The 20,379-nt window shown below is 42.4% G+C and overlaps 2 protein-coding genes across 2 annotated transcripts in view; one reads left to right on the plus strand and one right to left on the minus strand.

Annotated features, from left to right (window-relative positions):
- The window catches only part of LOC123970128 (dual specificity testis-specific protein kinase 2-like), an 18,582-nt gene extending 16,373 nt beyond the window's left edge, over positions 1-2,209 (minus strand). Inside the window, exons 1-2 of the mRNA XM_046048013.1 lie at positions 2,058-2,209; positions 801-1,677 (exon numbers count right to left, since the gene is read on the minus strand). Of these exons, the coding sequence (XP_045903969.1) occupies positions 801-1,007 (207 nt within the window). The 5' untranslated portion in view covers positions 1,008-1,677; positions 2,058-2,209. The remainder of the gene's footprint in view (positions 1-800; positions 1,678-2,057) is intronic.
- Positions 2,210-8,797: 6,588 nt separating this feature from the next.
- On the plus strand, positions 8,798-19,517 carry tmx2b (thioredoxin-related transmembrane protein 2b). Its single transcript, XM_046047956.1, has 8 exons — positions 8,798-9,082; positions 10,909-10,969; positions 15,049-15,162; positions 16,204-16,280; positions 16,457-16,563; positions 16,662-16,727; positions 16,856-16,985; positions 18,058-19,517. The coding sequence occupies exons 1-8, from the start codon at positions 8,894-8,896 to the stop codon at positions 18,235-18,237; spliced, it is 924 nt and encodes a 307-aa protein (XP_045903912.1). The 5' UTR covers positions 8,798-8,893; the 3' UTR covers positions 18,238-19,517.
- The last annotated feature ends 862 nt before the right edge of the window (positions 19,518-20,379 follow it).

A 20,379-nucleotide genomic window follows, 5' to 3' on the forward strand; every position in this document is an offset into this window, starting at 1 on the left:
CAACGCAGCGTCTACCAGGAAGTTTTAGAGCACTTCATGCTTCCTGCTGCTGACCAACTTTATGGAGATGCAGGTTTCATTTTCCAACAGGACTTGGCACCTGCACACAGTGCCAAAGCTACCAGTACCTGGTTTAAGGACCATGATATCCCTGTTCTTAATTGGCCAGCAAACTGGCCTGACCTTAACCCTATAGAAAATCTATGGGGTATTGTGAAGAGGAAGATGCGATACGCCAGACCCAACAATGCAGAAGAGCTGAAGGCCACTATCAGAGCAACCTGGGCTCTCATAACACCTGAGCAGTGCCACAGACTGATGGACTCCATGCCACGCCGCATTGCTGCAGTAATTCAGGCAAAAGGAGCCCCAACTACATATTGACTTCTGTACATGCTCATACTTTTCATGCTCATACTTTTTAGTTGGCCAATGTTTCTAAAAATCCTTTTTTGTATTGGTCTTAAGTAACATTCTAATTTTCAGAGATACTGAATTTGGGATTTTCATTAGTTGTCAGTTTTAATCATCACAATTAAATGAAATAAACATTTGAAATATATCAGTCTGTGTGTAATGAATGAATATAATATCCAAGTTTCACTTTTTGATTGGAATTACTGAAATAAATCAACTTTTTGATGATATTCTAATTATATGACCAGCACCTGTATCTTCAACCAAGTGCAGTTGCCCTTGATTTTGACCCCCTTTCCTCAGACTTTGAGGAAACTTGGGATGGATACTGACAAACTGACAGAGTTTAACATTTTGATGAACCAGGAGACGAGGTCACATACCTTGAAGACCTCAGAGAAGAAGCCTGAACCAATCTTCTCGCAGAAGAAGTCATCTATGCGGGCCAGACTGGACACGGCGCTCCTCAGGGCTCGGTACGAGGAAGGGCGGACCCGGTTGGGTGCGTGGATACTGTGGAGCGGCGGCTCATCTGGGCCGCCGTGACCCTCCTCAGGATCGCAGAAGCAAAACTCAGCGTGGTAGTCCATGGTGCTGACGGACTACCACAGGAAAAGCTAAATGCCTGTTAGACCGCAGTAGTCCTGGGGCACGAGAAGACGGTGGCTTCCACCATGATCCGAGTGATCAAAGCGTCTCCTGTGGGTTATACTGATGACCAAATGACTTGATGTTTTTTACACAACACTGCAGCTCTGATTGCATCTGCTCTCCAGGACGCACCAGGATAAACGCTGCAATAGACCTCAGGTTAGAGTAAAAATATCATCTATATTTCTACTTCAGCCACTTTTCTCATTAGCTCAGCTTCATCTCCATCAGCTCATTTGAGGTGAAGGTGGAGGACAGAGTCCACCATTCCTCCCAGGTCCATCCATCCACACTACCAAAGTTTCCCTGAGCAAGACTTCAAGTTCCCACCAGCTCTGGGTTTGTTCTCTGTGGCCCACACTGTCCTCTGACTTCACAGGTAACGTGGAAACGTCTCAATAATTAAGTCACTAATAATCTCCACCTCGCTGCCACAGCGGGTTTTAAGAATTCCTGCAACCTCTGAACGTCGCCTGACCGTGTCGGTACGTGAGGAGGCTCGATTCCCTGCGTCATCCCGTTAGTTTGGAGGCTGACGACGGATGCTGCAGCTGCACGGTACCGGGAGAGGGTAGGAGGGCCGAGCAGCCAGCTGCCACACAAAGCTCCCTGCGGGAAGAAGAACATTAGAGATGTTAGAGGAAACAATTCAGCAGCGCAGGTTGACCTCAGCTGTGACAGCAACAACAGGCCGATCGGTTCTGCACTGTGTGATAACAGGACACATGATTAAAGAGCTTCCTCTGCAGGCAGCCCGGGCCCATCTGCTGGCTGTGTGCGGTACGGTGGCCATGAGGCCAGTGACGTGAGCCACGGGCGATAAGCCCCGGATCACATCGAGCTGCTCACCGGACTGTTTAGAAATAATCACAGGCCTCATCGACCCTGATTTAATCCCTGCAAAGAAGAATTTCCCCCGCAGAAAAATAATAACCCGGCTCTGATGTAACGTTTGCGTGTCAAAATCCCATAATGTCGTTTCTCCTGACCAGTAAAAGAGTCGATCTAGTGCTCGCGGCGGGGGCTCGCTCGGTCTGGATGGACGCGTGGACGCTGCGCAGGCCGGCGGCGTCTGCTGCTCATGATCCCGTCCGGACCGCTGCTCCCGGACCCGCTGGTGGTGAGACTCACCAGCGGAACAGCCAGGAGTCAAACCGGCGACAGTGACACACGGCACTTCCTGTCAGACATTTCACAATAAAGGTTTTTTTTTCCCCCTACACAGTAGGCCTATATGTTCTGAATAGATGTACTTGAAAGAAAACTGTAGTTTATCCCTCAAAAAGCACAACTTTGGATTTCATTAAAAGATTTTCCACTTTACGACAACTATAGAAGCGTTAACTTGCTCGCTGAACATGTTTATGTTGAACAAAGCCATAAAATACGCCTGAATTTTCAAATATGCAGACAAAGAAAATCTAATTAATCAACTTATGACATATTTAATGTCAATACACTTTATTTATTTGCATTATGTGATGATTGAAAAAAGTGAATTTACCAATTTTAATTTGGGGAGCAAACAATTCAATTTGTTCCCTCACAAAATCAGAAGGTTTTTGTTTGTTTTTTTCTGTCTTATGTGAACGCAAATAAATAAGAAGAGAGCAGGTGACAGATACATCTGACAATAAAGTGAGATTACACAGGCTAAATGAAACGGATGTAAAAAGTCAGGTTTTAGGTGTGAATGGAAAGGAGAAAGGAAAGCGTTTTTATATTTTACTACAAAATGCACCTCATTTGTGTCATTTTCAAAGTAATGAAACTAAAATACAGACAACAGGCTATTGAAGGAACAAAAATTAGGCCTAAAGCAAGTTTTCTTTTTAATAGGTCAGCCCTTTGAGGCTTTATTTTTATTTTATTTTTACTTCCTGTATGTTATTGTCGAACTGTGTGGAGTTTGACATGTGTGGATGACTGAGCGGCTCTGATTGGAGCAGGTGAGTCTAACCCCGACAGTGGATCTGGAATCAGTTTCCTCCGTCCAACCTGAGGGCTCCAACGACTAAATGCCGTTCCCAGACCAGCCGCTGAACCGGAAGTGGAGCATTGGCAATGACGCTTTATATCTTAAATAAGTGATTTTAATTGTACTAACAGCAACAGATAATTGGAGTTGGAGTATCATTTAAAATAAAACAGTCCGGTTATATTTTATTTATTTTTTATTTTATTTATATCCATTTTCACGCGATCTCCTCCCTGTTGTGCTGCTGACAGCCAAGATGTTTCTGTTCACGTTGGAGGAAGTGATGAGGGAACTGCACAGTGCAGCGGCAGAAAACCAGTTTGGCCTGGATGGAGCCAAGTTTTCCTTTAAATAAGGGGACAAACCATCAAATAAATGCATATTCTCATGTAACGTTAGCATATTATGAAATATATCAATCGTGTTTGCTGTAGTGTGGTGATATCAGAGGAAAACTATATAATCTTGTTAAAGAATTTACATTTTCTGACAAAACCATTTTTTGAAACGTAATTTTTGGGGGCTCAAAATATAAAATTTAAAATTGTGACGTTGACACAGGACAAAGAGGAGGTGTGTTGTACAGTAATGATTATTGTGGGATCACTGTCACACACTTTTTAATGGACTAGATGAACTGACAAAATACACAGAGTACATTTTTAACAGCTTTGTACCTGTTAATCAGAAGAAATGCATACATTCTGACGTGCATACACGGTTACCAAATTATTTACATAAATACATTTGTATGTATTTATGTCCAAGATCTCTTCCTAAACAGATTTCACAATCAGCAGGTGGATTTGTTAATAGTATTAGTTACAGCTATTGAAAAAATGTTAATATCACATATCATTCATTCATTCATTCAAACCTTTATTTAACCAGGATAAAAAGCTTCTTGAGATTAAAAATGTCTTTTACAAGAGTGTCCTGGCAAGTGGCAGCAGCGCGGTTACAAATAGAGACAGAGACACTTGCAGGTAAATACATAGACACACTTTCACTCATCATATTCAAACAACAATGTCATCATAAAAAAAACCTGGGTCCTAAATCAATTTAAAAACAGTGACAGACAGACTGCCTTTCGGCAAGGTCCTTTAAAAAGCCTTTTTTTAGAGATTAGAATCAGTTTTAAAGTAGCCAGATTATGTTGCAAGATGTTAAAAGCGGACTGTAAATTTGTGATTGCTATGTGGAACAGAACAATAGAGAACAGTGTCATCAGCATAGTAAGGATAATTTGTATATTTTACATTATTTTAGAGGTTGTTTGTATACAGTAAATGATAAAAAGAAGAGGCCCAAGGATTGTGCCTTGAGGCACCCCTTTTGAAATATTTAGGGAGGCAGGTTATATATCAAATCCTGTGGTTAGTTCTTTTGCTTTGACATGACAAGCCAACCACTGTCTTGGTGCCAGGCAGCTGCAGCAGAGTTTGACTGACAGAATTCACATCAGCACCAAACGAGCTGTACTATCCAGGCAAACGCACCAGAATTCATTTAAATCAAACAAAACAGCTGAGTTTTGAAAGCAAAACTCAGTGAGGAATAACTTCTGAGGGGGGGGCAGTGGTGTACCAGCTTCTCATCCTGCAGTTAGACGTTGTTGTAGCTGCCTCTGAAGCCTGGGGCGCTCTCCACTGGGCATCTTTGAGAAGACAAGTCGAAGCGTGAGGGGCCGGGGTCTCGGGAGACTCTTGCCGTAGGGAGCGAGCCCTATGCGGGATGAGGTTTCCAGGGCAACCGGCTCCTTCTTGTGGGTTTGGCGGGAGGGGCTTAGAGGGAGTGATACGCTAAATAAATTTTATTTATTTAGCGCCAATTCACAACAAAATTTATCTCAATGCAACGAGAACCTCTTGGCAGTGAAGTGGGCTCGTCTCTGCAGAACTTAGACATCGACTGAGTCAGACTTTCTTAAAGATATTCTACAAAAATGGATGTTCAGTCAGGCAGACTGGGGCCATTAGCTGCCACGACAGCTGTCTGTTTTGTTTAACCAGAGATGGTTCACAGCGGTTGGTCTTCCCAACACATGTTGAATTGTTTGCGTGACACAATTGGTGCAGAAGAACATTCTCAAAAGGATCCACAAGAACAGGTGGAGATTGCATTGAATAGGTGATAAATGCTACATTGACGAACAAATGCTGATATATGAGTTGTAAATTAGAGGCATAGATATGGATCCAGATTTACAAATCACTCTACGTTTATGTAATGTTTTACAAGTTACATATTTGTTTGTAAACCCTTATGAGACTGTTCTAATCCTGTATGTTTTATTTAAAAGGCTGTGATCATGGTTTGGTTTCATCTGGAAATCCGGCTTTTACGACAGTCTGACTTTTTTATCACATAATGTTGATCATGACGGAGCATGCATAGTTAGATACACTTTTGTGAACATGATAATCCACTTTAAAGAAATTATACATATTGGGGGGAAAAAACTGATTCTGCTAAAGCAAAACTTCCTTTATGCTTTAAGCTATAGAGTTTATGTTTATGTCACCCATGTTTTATTTAAACACAAGCAGGGATACATACACAGCTAGATACAGCAGTTGCTAATTCACACCTCAGACAATAAAATCAAATTAGCAACATACAAGCATTCACAAATGTTGTTTAAATGAAAACTGATTCACATTACTTTTTCCCAGTAACTGGTTCTGTGGTTTGGAAATATCAGATACAAATAACCTTTTCATTGCGTCTTTTTCTACTTTGGTATATGAGCAAATTCATCACGAACAAAAACACCTTCTTTGTCAAATCTACAAATGTATGTGAAGAGCTCATACAATATCCTGATGAATCACTCAGGGTTGAACAGCAGAGATTTTTCTACTACATGCTTATGCTGCGTTCAAGTCGGGTGGGAAAATTGGGACAAGAAATAAGAAACATTCTCGTATTCCCTTATGGAGCCATTCAAACGTCATGAGGTTATTACTTGACACATGTTTTATATCAAACCAAACCAAAATGCAAAACCACCCATTTCACATGATCTGACTTCGGCTCACAGCCATAGGCTGTATAAATGAAGTGGACACAGCCACCACATATGTCAGAATTTTGACTTCTATTTTATGTCCTCTAACATTTCATCTATTTTTTCCCCCCTTTTCTCAGCAAAAATGTCAACAAGTCAGAATCAGAATCAGAAATACTTCATTGATCCCCGAGGGGAAATTCTTTTGTCACAGTTGCACTTGTCAAAGGTAGATAGATAAAGAGTATATAAATATAATAGTATAAATATAAAAATAAAGACAAATATAAAGGAGTGTGGGTATGTACAATATTTACATTATTAAGAGTTGTGGTGAACCAAAAAGGACTAGTGAATAAATAGCAGCAGAGAATATTGCACATTAATTATTAAACAGGTAATATTGGACAGAAAATAGATAATGAGGTCTAGTTTAATAACTGACTAAGTTTTAGACACTTAGAGGGAGGAGTTAGAAAGCTTGATGGCCACAGGCAGGAATGACTTCCTGTGGCGCTCTGCGGTGCATTTTGGGGGAGTGAGTCTTGCACTGAAAGAGCTCCTATCTTTGAGGAGGGTTTGTCCAAGATGACATGTAGTTTGGACAGCATCCTCCTCTCTGACACCACCGACAGAGAGACCAGCTCCACCCCCACAACGTCGCTGGCCTTGGATCAGTTCGTTGAGTCTGTTGGCGTCCGCAGCATGCAACAGCAAACAGGACAGCACTGGCCGCCACAGACTCATAAAACATCCTCAGATCCTCCTGCAGATGTTGAAGGACCTCAGCCTCCTCAAAAAATAGAGACGGCTTTGGCCCTTCCTGTAGAGGCCTCAGTGTTCTTGGCCCAGTCCAGTTTATTGTCCATGTGCACTCCCAGGTATTTGTAGTCCTCCACAATGTCCACAGGGATGGAAACAGGGGTCACTGGTGCCTTTGCTCTCCTTAGATCCACAACCAGCTCTTTAGTCTTTGTCACGTTGAGCTGCAGATGTTTCTGCTCGCACCATGTGACAAAGTCGTCCCTCCCCCCACAGCTCTGTACTCAGCCTCGTCACCCTGCTGATACATCCAACCACAGCAGAGTCATCAGAAAACTTCTGAAGATGGCAGGACTCTGTGTGGTAGTTGAAGTCTGTGGTGTAGGTGGCGTCTTTGGCACAGGAACGAGGCAAGATTTGGCAAGCTTTGAGCACCCCGGGACGGGGACACCGTCAGGGCCTGCAGTCTTGTTGGAGTGGGGTCTCCTTATCTGTCTTCTCACCTGGTCAGCAGGGGTTGGTGTCTCACAGGAGGGTGGGGGACAGTGAGGAGGAGGAGGGGGGAGTAGTGGGGTTGGAGGTGTTGGAGGTGTTAGAGGCGAAAGAGCAGCTGAGTTAGTCCTCTAAATCTGTTGTTAGACAATAACAGCTACCAGCGTTCTGTCATTGAAACTGCAGAAATGACGAGCTGATGCAAGTCCTCTATAGTTTTGTGGTGTCCTGCACGGGTTGGAGGATGTTTGGACACATGAGTGTCTTTTATCCCTTTTATTTTATTGTATTTTACTAATTTTATATTTATTTTAAACGTGTATTTTAGTCTTTTCAATGTTTTCATGCTTTTATGTTGTATTGTTTTTGTATTATTGTCTTTACACTTGTTAAAGCACTTTGTAACTTGTTTTTGAAAAGTGCTCTACAAATAAAGATTATTATTATTATTATTATTAAAATGAGTGGGCCACGATGGAGGAGGTGTAGGCCTGAACGGTAACAGAGATGGTTCTTTTACTTTTCTACTATGACAAGTCAAATTGTCTGCTGTGAAAAATACCGCAGCTAAAAATAAATTGAACCACTCCGAATTCCTCCTGATGTGATAAATGAAGGTGTTTATTTAAGATAAAACATATTTCATATAACCATGCTAGGGGGCGGCACGGTGGTGCAGTGGTTAGCACTGACTTCTCACAGCAAGAAGGTCGTGGGTTCAAACCCCGGTTGCCCCCGGCCTTTCTGTGTGGAGTTTGCATGTTCTCTCCGGGTGCTCCGGCCTCCTCCCACCATCCAAAGACATGCAGATGTCCAGGGTGTACCACGCCTTGTGCCTGATGTCAGCTTGGATTGGCTCAAGCCCCCCCGCGACCCTGTATGCAGGATAAGTGGTTGACGATGGATAAATGTGTTATCTTTGAACTTTTCACAGTGATACATCTCTCTCTCTTTCTTTTTACTCCTGACAGCCTGAGAGCCCCACGAGGATCCTAAGAGAGATAAATGATGGCAGGTCATCACATCCCACTTTACCAAGCTGTGATGTAAAATCATAAAAACTCTTCCAGTGGCACAGGAACCAATCAGCAGCGACCTGTGACAGTGACCAATCAGCGCCTGTTTGACACATTCGTCCTGATTGACCTCAGTACCTCTTCCCATCCCTTTAAATCAGGAATTCTTTACAATTTTGCCGACTGCAAACTGCAGAGCTGAACCAAGTTACCAACAGTTAACCACAGCTACACAGGAACTCAGGTCTGTCACCTTCATATTAAAAGCAGATGTACGTTAATTTGGGTGTAAAGAACGCCACAGATGTATTAAAATATAAAACATAATATCATAAAATGTATTTCACAATACAATAAATTAATCTAAAGGCAACGCGGTGCATGTAATTACATTATATAATTATAAATGGTTTTATTTTTAACCATCTAAACCGGAAGTGGTCTCACGGCTACCTTCGCACAACCACCAAGCTAGCTAGCGTCATTCACATTGAGCTAACGGCCGCACCAGCGTCGGTCTGTACGGGCTTCACTTTTAGTTTCAGTGCGACAGTTTAATAGAAAATGGCTCTGCTTACGCCGTTACTCGCTTTTCTGTACCACCTGCCGCAGGTGTACAAGTGGCTGCTGAAGCCCTACTACGTAGCGTCTCTGTTCATGTCCATAGCCTTTCTAGCTGTCCGCAAGACGCCTGGCATCTGCGACAATCTGGCCACGCAGCGAGAGGACGGCAACTCCTGCGACTTCGACTGGGTCCGTAGAAAATACTAGTCACAAATTGCTTTTCAAGGGTTGGTTTCAAGCCGAGTTAGCTGGTCGGTGGGATGAGCGGCGGATGGTTAGACTGGCTGAGAGAAAGGCCCGGTGGCTTTAGCAGGTGTTAGCTAACTTACAGGGAGAGGATGGAACTGGAAATTCATGTTGTTTTGCTTATTGGCAGATATTCAAGTCACAAAACGTAGTTTATAACCCACTGAAGTTAATCAAGGTGTTATTATATAAGGCATACATACATATATATATATATATATATATACTCTATAAATTTTTATATATATGAAATTCTTTGTCATCTGCATGATGACAAACAGAGGGGAACAGTGTTTCCTAGCCTCTCACCGTGAATGCATGAATTCATGCTTTGTCAGGTCTGTCAGCAAGACATCCATCTGGAGCCAATCCCAGCTGACACCTGGGGCGAAAGGCGGGGTCCACCCTGGACAGGTCGCCAGTCCATCGCAGGGCCACACAGAGACAAACAACCACTCACGTTCACACCTAAAGACCATTTAGAGACACCAATCAACCTAGTCTGCACGTCTTTGGATGGTGGAACCCACGCGGACACGGGGAGAACATGCAAACTCCAGACAGAAAGGCAACCAGGGTTTGAACCCACGACCTCCTTGCTGCGAGAAGACGGTGCTAACCACTGTACCGCCGCGCCGCCCCGTCAGAAAGACAACAACTTCTAAAATGTTTGTTTTCCGAATGGAGTTCTGATCGATCAGGGCTACGCTATGCTCACCTGTTCACAGTAAAGTACAACGACAGCTGGAATAAAGTTACAGACACGTTTTTTCTGAACTCACCAGGTAGTTCAGCTTCCTCGCTTTCTTTTCTCCCAGAAATGTCCGGTTTTTATATAAATATGAAGTAGTGCCAAACGACGCTAACAACACTGGAACCGGCTCCTGCTGAGAAGCTCCGTTGAAGATAAATTGATGAAAAACTAAAGTACAAAGCTAATTTAATAAAAGCAGTTGGCTCTGAGCTCCTCCCGCAGGTAAACGGCGTAGCTGTCAGAGCAGAATCCACTACGGGTGTTTATTCGTCCAATGGTTGCAGCGCTGCTCCCGGCTCCTCTCCCCCATGTTTAGTAGCTCTCCGCCGGCCAGCAGATTTTCAGTCTCCCGCTCTGCCCGACGCTCTGAAGGCGTCGGTGACGTACGGACAATCTCAACGCTGTTAGGCTATCGCGACTCACCGTCATGCGAAATCCTTTGCTTCGCCTTCGCGTCGCCGCCCGACAGGGAATCGCAGTTCTACGCGTCTTTGCATTGACTTTGTATGTAAACTCACCGCCCCGATCGCTCGCTTCGCTTTTGGTCTGAAAGCACCTTAAAGCCTGGGCCGCTCTGCGTCAAAGGGGCTTGTGATGTGTGTCTGTTGCGAACAATTTTAAGCGAACGATGGGATCCGGTGTAACACCAAAACCTGTGACCCATCGGATTCTGTGACTAAACCCAAACGACCATGTTTTCCTAACTTTAACCGAGTATTTTTGATACTGCAACAAAGCCTCTGGCGCTTAACTTCCCATTTGGGTCATCTGATAGAGCTGATTTAACCCAGGTAGTCGCAGGTCATGTCTACAGTGACCTAAAGGCTCTCGAGGAGATTTCCCCTCACTGACAATGTAGCAGTGATCTGTCTTGTTGTCCAGCTTAAATATGGTGAAATACTGTGTGTTTTGTGTTTACCGCTACCATCTTCGATATAAAATATTTGTTTGTACAATTCCTGAAGGATGAAGCCAATATGGACAGACTGGACACATTTCATGTTTGTGTTCTCAGAGAGAGGTGGAGATCCTCATGTTCCTCAGCGCCATCGTCATGATGAAGAACAGACGAGCGAGTGAGTAAATATCTCTGCTATTTTTTGTTTTGAATAGATTTTTCCTGAGCATTAATATCACGTTATGATCAGATGCATGGAAGATAATAGTATACATCCCTGAACCACGGGCGCCAGAACCGTTGTCTGCGGTTTTTAAGACCGGCCAGTTTGGACCTGATCACTTCTGCCAGAGCACCGTCGGTTGGATCTGTTCCACTTGAGGAATGCCCGAATAAATTAAAGTCCATTCTGCTACAGGCGTGTATTTCACGCTGCTGCTAGATCCATTCCACTTGGCTCACTCGGAGCACGATGTATAAATTAAACCCCATTCTGTTATTTCACTGCCTGCTGCTCTCCCGCCACACAGTAAAGCTGCGTTTCCACCTGAAGAACCCGGGACTTTTAGTAACTGAAAGGTTAATCCAGCCCATCGCCAGCGAAGGCAAATTAACCAGCTGACGTAAACGCTGTACAAAGCAACAGACCGGCATCATTATTTGTCAGATTTGACGGATTAAAAATTGCTTTTCACTGCTCACTTTATTAATCCCTCGGAGTATAATTTCTCCAGCACAGATAAAGAAACACAAATATTAAATCTGAACAGTCTGGAAGGTCATGGACAAGAGCTGCAGATCAGCTCGCAGCGATCACGTCTGTGTTGTATTTGGAACGTGATTTATTACCTGCTGTAATCAGCTATTCCATTTGTTTTGGAGAAGAAACCGACCGACTTCGGCTCCGTGTAGAAACCTCCTGACTGATCAAAACTTAAAACAACAACAACAACTCTGGTCTCCGTATTTAGCTCAACTCCGTCAGCTGTTCGCTGACTATCTTCAGATTTGATGTTTTTAGCTGCTGTTGTGCTTCATAAAGGCGTCGTGTTTTAACTGTGCAGTGTCAGCAGCCTCAGCAAACTTGGTTTCCCCACGCTTTTAGTTGACCACGTCTATGCCATGTAAACTCCCTCAGCCAGGGCGGACTGGCACAATAATTCACACCCTCTTCACACAAAGCGCCTCACCGCTAATGTTGTAGAGCAGGGGTATTCAATTAGATTTCAAAGAGGTCCAGTTAGAGAAAATTTCCTGAAGCAAAGGTCCGGAACATCAAAACGACGAACTTGCGTTATCATTCAGTGCTATAACCTATAGTTGTATCAACACATGTTTTTAGTCAACAACGGACTGTCAAATCAAACAATATTTCAGTCAGTTTTCACATCAAACTGGAGGGATAATAAATAATAACTATTCAAATAATAAATTCTAAATTTAAGTAAACTAAAGTGCCTAATTTTAGATAAAATGTAATAAAAAGTGTAGCTTGAAGTGATGAAGTGTAGTCTTAACCAATTTTATAATAAACACACAAATGAACAGCTGTAATGCCTCCTCTTCTCTTTCATTTTCCTACTTTCTGTTGTTCAGTGAGAAACGTGAGCTCCAGCTCGCATATTGGAGATTAGAGGTCGATCGATATGGTTTTTTTCACGCCGATGCCGATCTTTTGAAATCCGGGTTGGCCGATGGCCGATTAATGCTGCCGATTTATTTTGGCCGATATTTGCTTGGTTTTTAACCTCTATTTGAAAGATAAAATGTAAAAGAAATGATAATTACTTAACATAGACAAACTTTCTCAACAAAAACATTTATTGAACACTTGAACAATCTGCATTCTGCACTTATAAATTAAAAATGTATAATGTAAAAAAACATATATAAATAAATTGTATAAATGTAAAAAAAATATATTAAATAAACAAAACGGGTAAGAAGAAAATAAACTGTCAAATATACTTTTCAATGAAAAAATAAATAAAGTTTTTAGTGCAATTTACTTAGCAGCTCCATCTCCTTGTTTCTGAGGGAAGGAAGATTTGTAAACAACAATACAAAAAGGAATGTGAATAATATTATATTTAGTTTCAATCTAAATTCCAGACCCTGAGTCTTCAGCCCACCCATTCTCCACTGAAAGTTCTTAGGCTAATACTTTATATAAATATAAAGGAGTAATAAGAATTGAATCCTTACCGTTAGCTCCTTAGGCACTGGATGAGGTCTGCTGCTCACTCGGCTGGAAAATGACTCTAGCGGCAGCGCGCGTCAAACACGTGTTCCACAACAACACTAGGCTGCCCACAGATGCGCCTGCCTAATAATCGGCTTGATATACTTGGATATTGGCCGATGCCGATTATGTTAAAAAATGCCAACCGATTAATCGGTCGGACGATTAATCGGTCGACCTCTATTGGAGATCTATGAGATATTCTGGTTCTGAACTGCCCGTGGGAGGAATGTACATGTAAAAATCTGTACATTCTTGATTAAAAGTCATGTGAAATCTCTTTTATCTTTCGTCTCCTCAATTCGGGTGTGTTTCCAAAACGTCTCTGGTGAATCTCGCGGACTCGACTCGCAAGCATCGGTATGCGCAGATTTGATTGGCTGAGCAGCGTCACATGAGACGATTGGAGCACATGCGATTGGTCTGTGAGTTTCCTGGTCCTCTAAACCAGTACATTAAATGCTAGAAAAGCCGCGCGGGTTAAAATAGAAACGCTCCGTCACGAGGTGGTGAGTCTCAATAATAAATGTGCTGTAGGTCGGCGGTCCAGAGAGGACGGCGGCTGGGTCCGGATCCGGACCGCGGTCCGCCTATTAGTGACCTCTGTTGTAGACTAAACCCTATTTGTTGATGTAACTGGTACCAAACATCTGGGCCTGTAAAGCAGCCCATCTGAACGCTGACTGAGTGCACCCTCAGAAACTCACCAATCATAGACAGATGTACAAGGCTAGACACGAAAAGTAATTAGCCTACATTTTTAAAAAAGAGAATGAGATGTACAGAGTTTGTTCAGATGCTGTTCTTTATATTCAAGCGTCAATCACACGTTAACTGGATCTGAACATAAGCTAATAATAAGCAAACAGCACAAAAATAAAGGTACATGGCAGATTTATTTGTGAAATTGAGTTTTGTAACTCCCTTCAATAAACATTAATATAGAATCAATTATAAAAATGGTAACAGAAATAAACCATCACCACTGGAGCAGAGCTGAGGATGAATTCGAGTTTAAGAGTCTGATAGCTTTGGGCGGAGCGTCGCTCCCCGTCTCAACACGCTAAAACGTGCGGCCAGCTGCGTGGAAATTCTTAACACCGACTTATTAATGGTCGCCAACGTACGTTTGGCAGACAGACGCGGACACGGAGGATTCTCCTGCTTGCTTATTATAAAAATAAAAGGTTGCTGTATTATCACTGCTGCGTGTCAAGTTGACCATTAACAGCAGGCCGGTGCAGACTCGCTCCCTCACCGTTCTTCAACACATTATATTTAAACAAATGTTTGTCAGATTTGCTGGTCGCACATGTGCGAGTAGATACTTGCACTGCCACAAATAACGGTCGCAAAATGCAATTTATTTGGGTCATAATTGAAATCACGGTTATTAACACAATTACTGATTGAACTGGGAAAACATCATGCATTTATTGAGCTTTTAAAATCGAGTGCTTCATTAAAAAAAAAAAGATTATGCATTAACTTTAAACAGCATCTTCGAGCGAGAGAGGATGACGGCAGCACAAGTGTTTCATCAGGTTGAGCAGGTGGCAGCTGAACTTCTCCAGCTGATGACATCTCGTTATGTTACATAACGCTAAAATTCAACCGTGGTGTTCTGTCAGGACATGCAGTGACTTAAACCAACGGGGAGGAAAGTATAAGTCCACTGATACAGATGGGACAGATGAGATGCTTGCCTATGATGTGGGAGACCCGTCCACCATTGTGTCCCTGAGCAAGACATTTAACCCCTCGTTGCTCCAGAGGCGTGCGACCTCTGACATAAATAGCAATTGTAAGTCTAAATGAATAAATACCTGTAATGTAATAAACTACAAATGAAACGAAACGGCATGCGGCACAATTATCGTTTTAATTCGATTAACTTGTTTTCATAATCGGTGGACGCCAACATGTGAATCGTTATTGAAATGTGATTAATTGCGCAGCCCCGTGTCCTGCTAACTTATATGGTGTTCATGGCGTCTCTGCATCTGTTCACTCAGTCACGGTGGAGCAGCATGTTGGCAACATCATCCTGTTCAGCAAAGTGGCCAATGTGATCCTGTTCTTCAGACTGGACATCCGGATGGGACTGCTCTACCTGACTCTCTGCATAGGTCGGTCCAGCCTCCCCTCATACACTCACGCATCAGATATATTATTGGATTATGTAAGAGGAATTTGGTGATTAGGTGCTAGACGTAGACTCGAGCTCAAACATATAGGTGACATAAATACATGTAAAAATACACACAGAGGCAAGTTATACTAGAATGGTGTGTAGCTGTTATTTACACGAGCATTACTCTGGATTTGTGTTGTCCAAACAGATTACAGAGGAACAGGATTTGTATTTATATAAATGTAAAAATTGATATAACAAAAGAACACACCTACACATACACCATCCTGCTGCCCAAATACTCACTACCGCACCAGTTACTTTAATATTTGTAACCCCCAGAAAATAATCCACAAATGTGTACTATGATGCGCAAATATTTCACTATCCACAAATATGTATTTTTACATTTGTGATGAGTAAAATCATATCCACAGAAATACAGAGTGACATCTACACAAAACTGTTTTTGCACGATTGCTTTCTGTCAATTTGTGGGTCATGTTACATTTGTAACTTCCTTTTTACACATTTGTGGAATTCTTTCCATTGTGTACTGCGGAGATCTGTAAAAAAAAAAAAAATATATATATATATACACAAATCTCACTACCCAAAACTTGTATTTTTATATTTGTGTTGTGTAAAATCATATCCACAAAAGCAAATATGTACAATTTACACAGATTTTTTAATTTCACATACAAAGTGTTATTTACACATTTACACACAAAACAGCCGGCTTTTATTTGCTGAAATCACCGAACTGACCTGAAACTACTATGAAACAGTTTATTTATTTCAGCGATGGACTTCACATGACAGGATTCATTTTTATTTTTTATTTATTGGATTCATTTATAATAATAGTAATACTCGGTTTGAAATAAATAAACATGACTGAGCGTCATGCGCATGAAATGTGTGTAACGAGGCCGCGCTAAACGCTGGATCGGCTTTCAGTGTGAACACCAGAAAGAATGAATGAAGTAATCGTTTCAGCACCAACTCTGCTCCTGATGTTCTTCTGTTTCAGTGTTCCTGATGACCTGTAAGCCTCCTCTTTACATGGGACCAGAATACATCAAATACTTCAGTGACAAAACCATTGATGTGAGTACAAGTAGTAGAATTTGTAGTAGCAGTTCAGCCAGTGTAGTTCAGCGTCTAAGCAGAATGCTAAAAGCTTAAAGAGTTATGTGCTTGTGTGGGAGAAGTGCAGGTTACTTTTGAATCATGGATGAATATTGTGTGTTTGTGTGTGTGTGTGTGTTTGTGTGTGTGTCCAGGACGAGCTGGACAGGGACAGTCGGGTGACGTGGATCGTTGAGTATTTCGCCAACTGGTCTCCGGAGTGCCAGTCCTTCGCTTCTGTTTACGCCGATCTCTCCCTGAAGTAAGACGCCGTCCGCCAGTGAAGTCTAAAGTGCACTTGGTGACATTTAAAAAAAAAAAAAAAGCACCCTCACTTCCTTTTTTTGTTTTGTGTGTCAGATATAACTGTGCTGGTCTCAAGTTCGGCAAAGTGGACATTGGACGTTATGGAGAGGTTTCCAAGAAGTAAGACTTTGTATTTGTTATTCTCATTTGTCTCAAAGTCTCTCAGGCCGATGCGTCTTTGTTTGAGTAGAGAGGACTGACTCGAAATGTGACCCGCTGTCTGGTACGGATGTCTCTCTGTTCTGCAGATACAAGGTGTCTGCGTCTCCGCTGTCCAAACAGCTTCCCTCCTTGGTGTTGTTTCAGGGAGGGAAGGAGGTGATGCGGCGCCCCCAGGTGGACAAGAAGGGAAGAGCTGTGTCCTGGACCTTCACCGAGGTCAGACTGGACTGTACACTCAATTTCCTAAAATGGCAAACATCAGTTTACTCTTTGAAGCCGTGCTGTGCACCAGTGTTATAAAGACCTGTCTGAGTCAAAAAGTGTCCAGCAGAGCTTTTGCTGCCAACTTGTGAATGCTGAGGCTGTTTACTGAGAAGTGATGGTTTAAATCTGTAATTGGAAACCTAACTGCAGAATGCACTTCATGAAACATCACACGCTTTTGATGCTATTGTGCATTTGCACCGTTATTGTGCATGTGACCGCTGTAGTAACACCGTTTTATTCTACAGGCGGTGTCCAACGTCACATTTTTCATTACGTTAGACTCTCTGGGCCGGTAGATCAGTTTGATTTGTGCACTACTGGATCCCTGCCGGTACCACTGCATTTTCCTTATTGGCTACAGAAAACTTTAAATATATCTTCCAGAAATTATTGAACTAAATAATATATCTATTTACTTTGTAAGTTCACAAACTAGATCTCTGTAAAGAGGTCTGGTGTTGAGTTTAGCTCTAGGCCGGTGTCTCCGTCTCTGACTTCAAGGAAACCTTCAAATAATCCAGGAAACTCACAAACGGCAAGGATCAAGTGCACAATTTCAACACTTCAATAAGAAGATATTACACGTGGATTTGATGTATCACGCAGATTAGGGCCGGACGATACGGCCAAAAATGTTACCACGATAAAAAGTTTCATATCTTTCGATATCGATAATTATCACGATAAGTATCAAATCGTTATTTCTTTCGAGTTTAAAGGCAGATTTTTGCTCATGAGTGAAAATTGAAGAAAACTGATGGTTAACTGAGGTTTAAACTCGTCTTTATGGTCAGAACACGTGAGGATCACTTCACACATCTGAGGCAGAACATTCAGAACCATTATGATAAAATCTTTGGCAACAAATATGCACGAGTCAAATTAAGTAAAAGCTTTTTTCAGTCCTTTTTCCTCAACAAAATAAAAAACTTAGAGGAAAATTAAGTCCTAATCCAAGTGAATAAAATCAAAACATGTTTGCGACTAAGCTCACGTCGGTCTCTCTGTCTGTGTCCACCAGGAGAACATCATCCGAGAGTTCAACCTGAACGAGCTCTACCAGAAGTCCAAGAAGCTCAACAGGACCAAAGGAGACAAGGTCAGCCAGTCCCAGTTCCCACCGGTCCCCGAGGAGGAGGAGCCCGAGCAGCAAGGAGCCGACGGCCAGTCGGAGCGGCCTGAATCCAAAAAGGACAAGTAAGACAGTTTGCGTCGCTCAGCTTGGACTTCTGGACGGAACTCTGTCTCTTCTTCCTCCCCTCAGTGTTGAGTTTGTTCACTCTTGGACCGTCGCGTGTTGTGAATACCTGGACTTTGTTTTTTCTGCCCTGAGAATTCAAACTCCCACAACACCTCCTGCCTGCCTCCAGCATCAACGGCATTCACCGTCGGCACTGGCGCGGCTGCAGCGACCTCCGTCCGTTTCCCTTTTCTTAAAGAACAAAGACAACACGTGAACACTTCAGTGGAGAAGCAGACAGTGAAACCGGCTTCTAATGTTAAAACCCGGTCCAGAATCTGAGCGTTAGGCCCGGAGATGTGCTGTGTGGACTTGCCACGTCTATGTAGCACACATCTGATGGTTCAAGCTGTGAAGTCTGACTGACTGCTGCTGTAAGAGAGTCGGTGTCAGAGTTCTTACTAATTAACAGTGAATGTCATGCTGTTTTTTTTATTTAGATATTTTATGCAACTAATTTAATTCAGAGTAGATTTTCTAATCATTCTATGATTAACTGTATGTTCATGTAAACTGAGATGTAACACGGAGGCAGAGTTCAGTACGTTCAGGTTCCTGCTGGTTTTGTTTGGTGCAGTATGGGAGCTGCATGCGTCGGGTGGAGTTACTCTCGTTAACTAACAGTTGGACAGCCTCCCTATTGGTCCCCGTGGACATTAGTTTGTACTGTTGTGGACAGACCGAACTCAGCTCTCCCGTCATTCCAGCCTTTGTGACTCCACATTCCCTCGGTCTGGATTTCCAGGATCCTCGTCTCCTTTGCTCGCTGCTGCTTCTGTTCACTTGTTGCCTACATTCATGCCGTGCTTCCCCCCCGACTCCGTATGTCAGCAACAGGGTAACTAGTATTTTCCGGCCAGGCTCCCAACAGTCTCAGGACCGCAGCAAATAGACGTAGAGTAGTTTGATTTATTCATAAACTGCCTTTACATTATTAGTTAAAGGCATTTCTCCCGGTCCCTCTGGAGTTTGAGGTATTTGGTTTATTAGCACTGTTTTTTAATAAGATTTCTGATCAGAATATTAACCCCCCCCTTGTTGTAATAACTGTAAAGCTGTTTAGATTTGCTTTTAAAGACACTGAGCTCATTCCTTAATTACTAAAACTTTTTGTTATGTATTGTACTGTATTTTGAAAAGGATTTGTCCTTCTGTCACGTTGCATTTCATTTAAGTCTGGCCTGTTTTGTTGACCGTGTAATAAAACGATGTGCACGTGAGCATTTCATTCCTCACACAAACTCTAGTTTGACTTTTCTCTGCCAGGTGAACGTGTCCTCTTATTATATTGTCTTAGAATAAGGACCGCAGACGCCAGCAAACCCTTTTTGTTTTCAGACCGACCAATGAAAGACGCTGAACGAGAGATTTAATTGAGAAGCCAGTGGAACAGAGGGCGAGTCGTGACTTCAGCTAGGGCTGCGTGTCGCTAGTGTTGTAGCACTCGAGACCGGTCCGAAGACCACTTTTTGATGGTCTTTGTCTCGTCTCAGACGTTGAGGACTCGGATTTTGACCAGTCAAGATCATAACTTTGGGAATATCAGTAAATTGCTTTTGCATTGTCTTATTCATTTATTAACGTCCTAACTTTGCTTGGATGTAAGACGTGTTTCTTCAAATGCAATGACCCTAATTAAAAACGTGTTGTTCCCATTAACAACTGCCCTCCCCCTCCCCACGATGGTGTCATGTAATGAAGGGAACTGGTCTCAGCCCCTAAAAGTCTCGGTCTTGACTACAACACTAGTTATCACGGTAAACGTCAAATCGTTATTTCTTTCCCGTTTATAGGCAGATTTTTACTCCCGAGTGAAAATTGAAGCAACCAAATGTTAATTATGTGGTTAAACTTTCCTTTATGGTCAAAATGGGACAAACAGCAGATCGCTTCACAAGTCTGAGGGAGAACAATCAAAACTATTATCTTTTTCATCAAATATTAGTTGATCTTTCTTTAGGCCTCTTAACAATAAATATTTTAATAGAAAAATTTAGTGCCAATTTGTTTGATTCAAATGTATTAAACCAAATCTTTATTGAGAAGATATTGAACATTTTATTGGTATTGAGGAAAATTATTGCATTCCAAAGCACTATAACT

This window comes from Micropterus dolomieu, linkage group LG04, assembly GCF_021292245.1.
Source record: "Micropterus dolomieu isolate WLL.071019.BEF.003 ecotype Adirondacks linkage group LG04, ASM2129224v1, whole genome shotgun sequence".
Classification (NCBI taxonomy): domain Eukaryota; kingdom Metazoa; phylum Chordata; class Actinopteri; order Centrarchiformes; family Centrarchidae; genus Micropterus; species Micropterus dolomieu.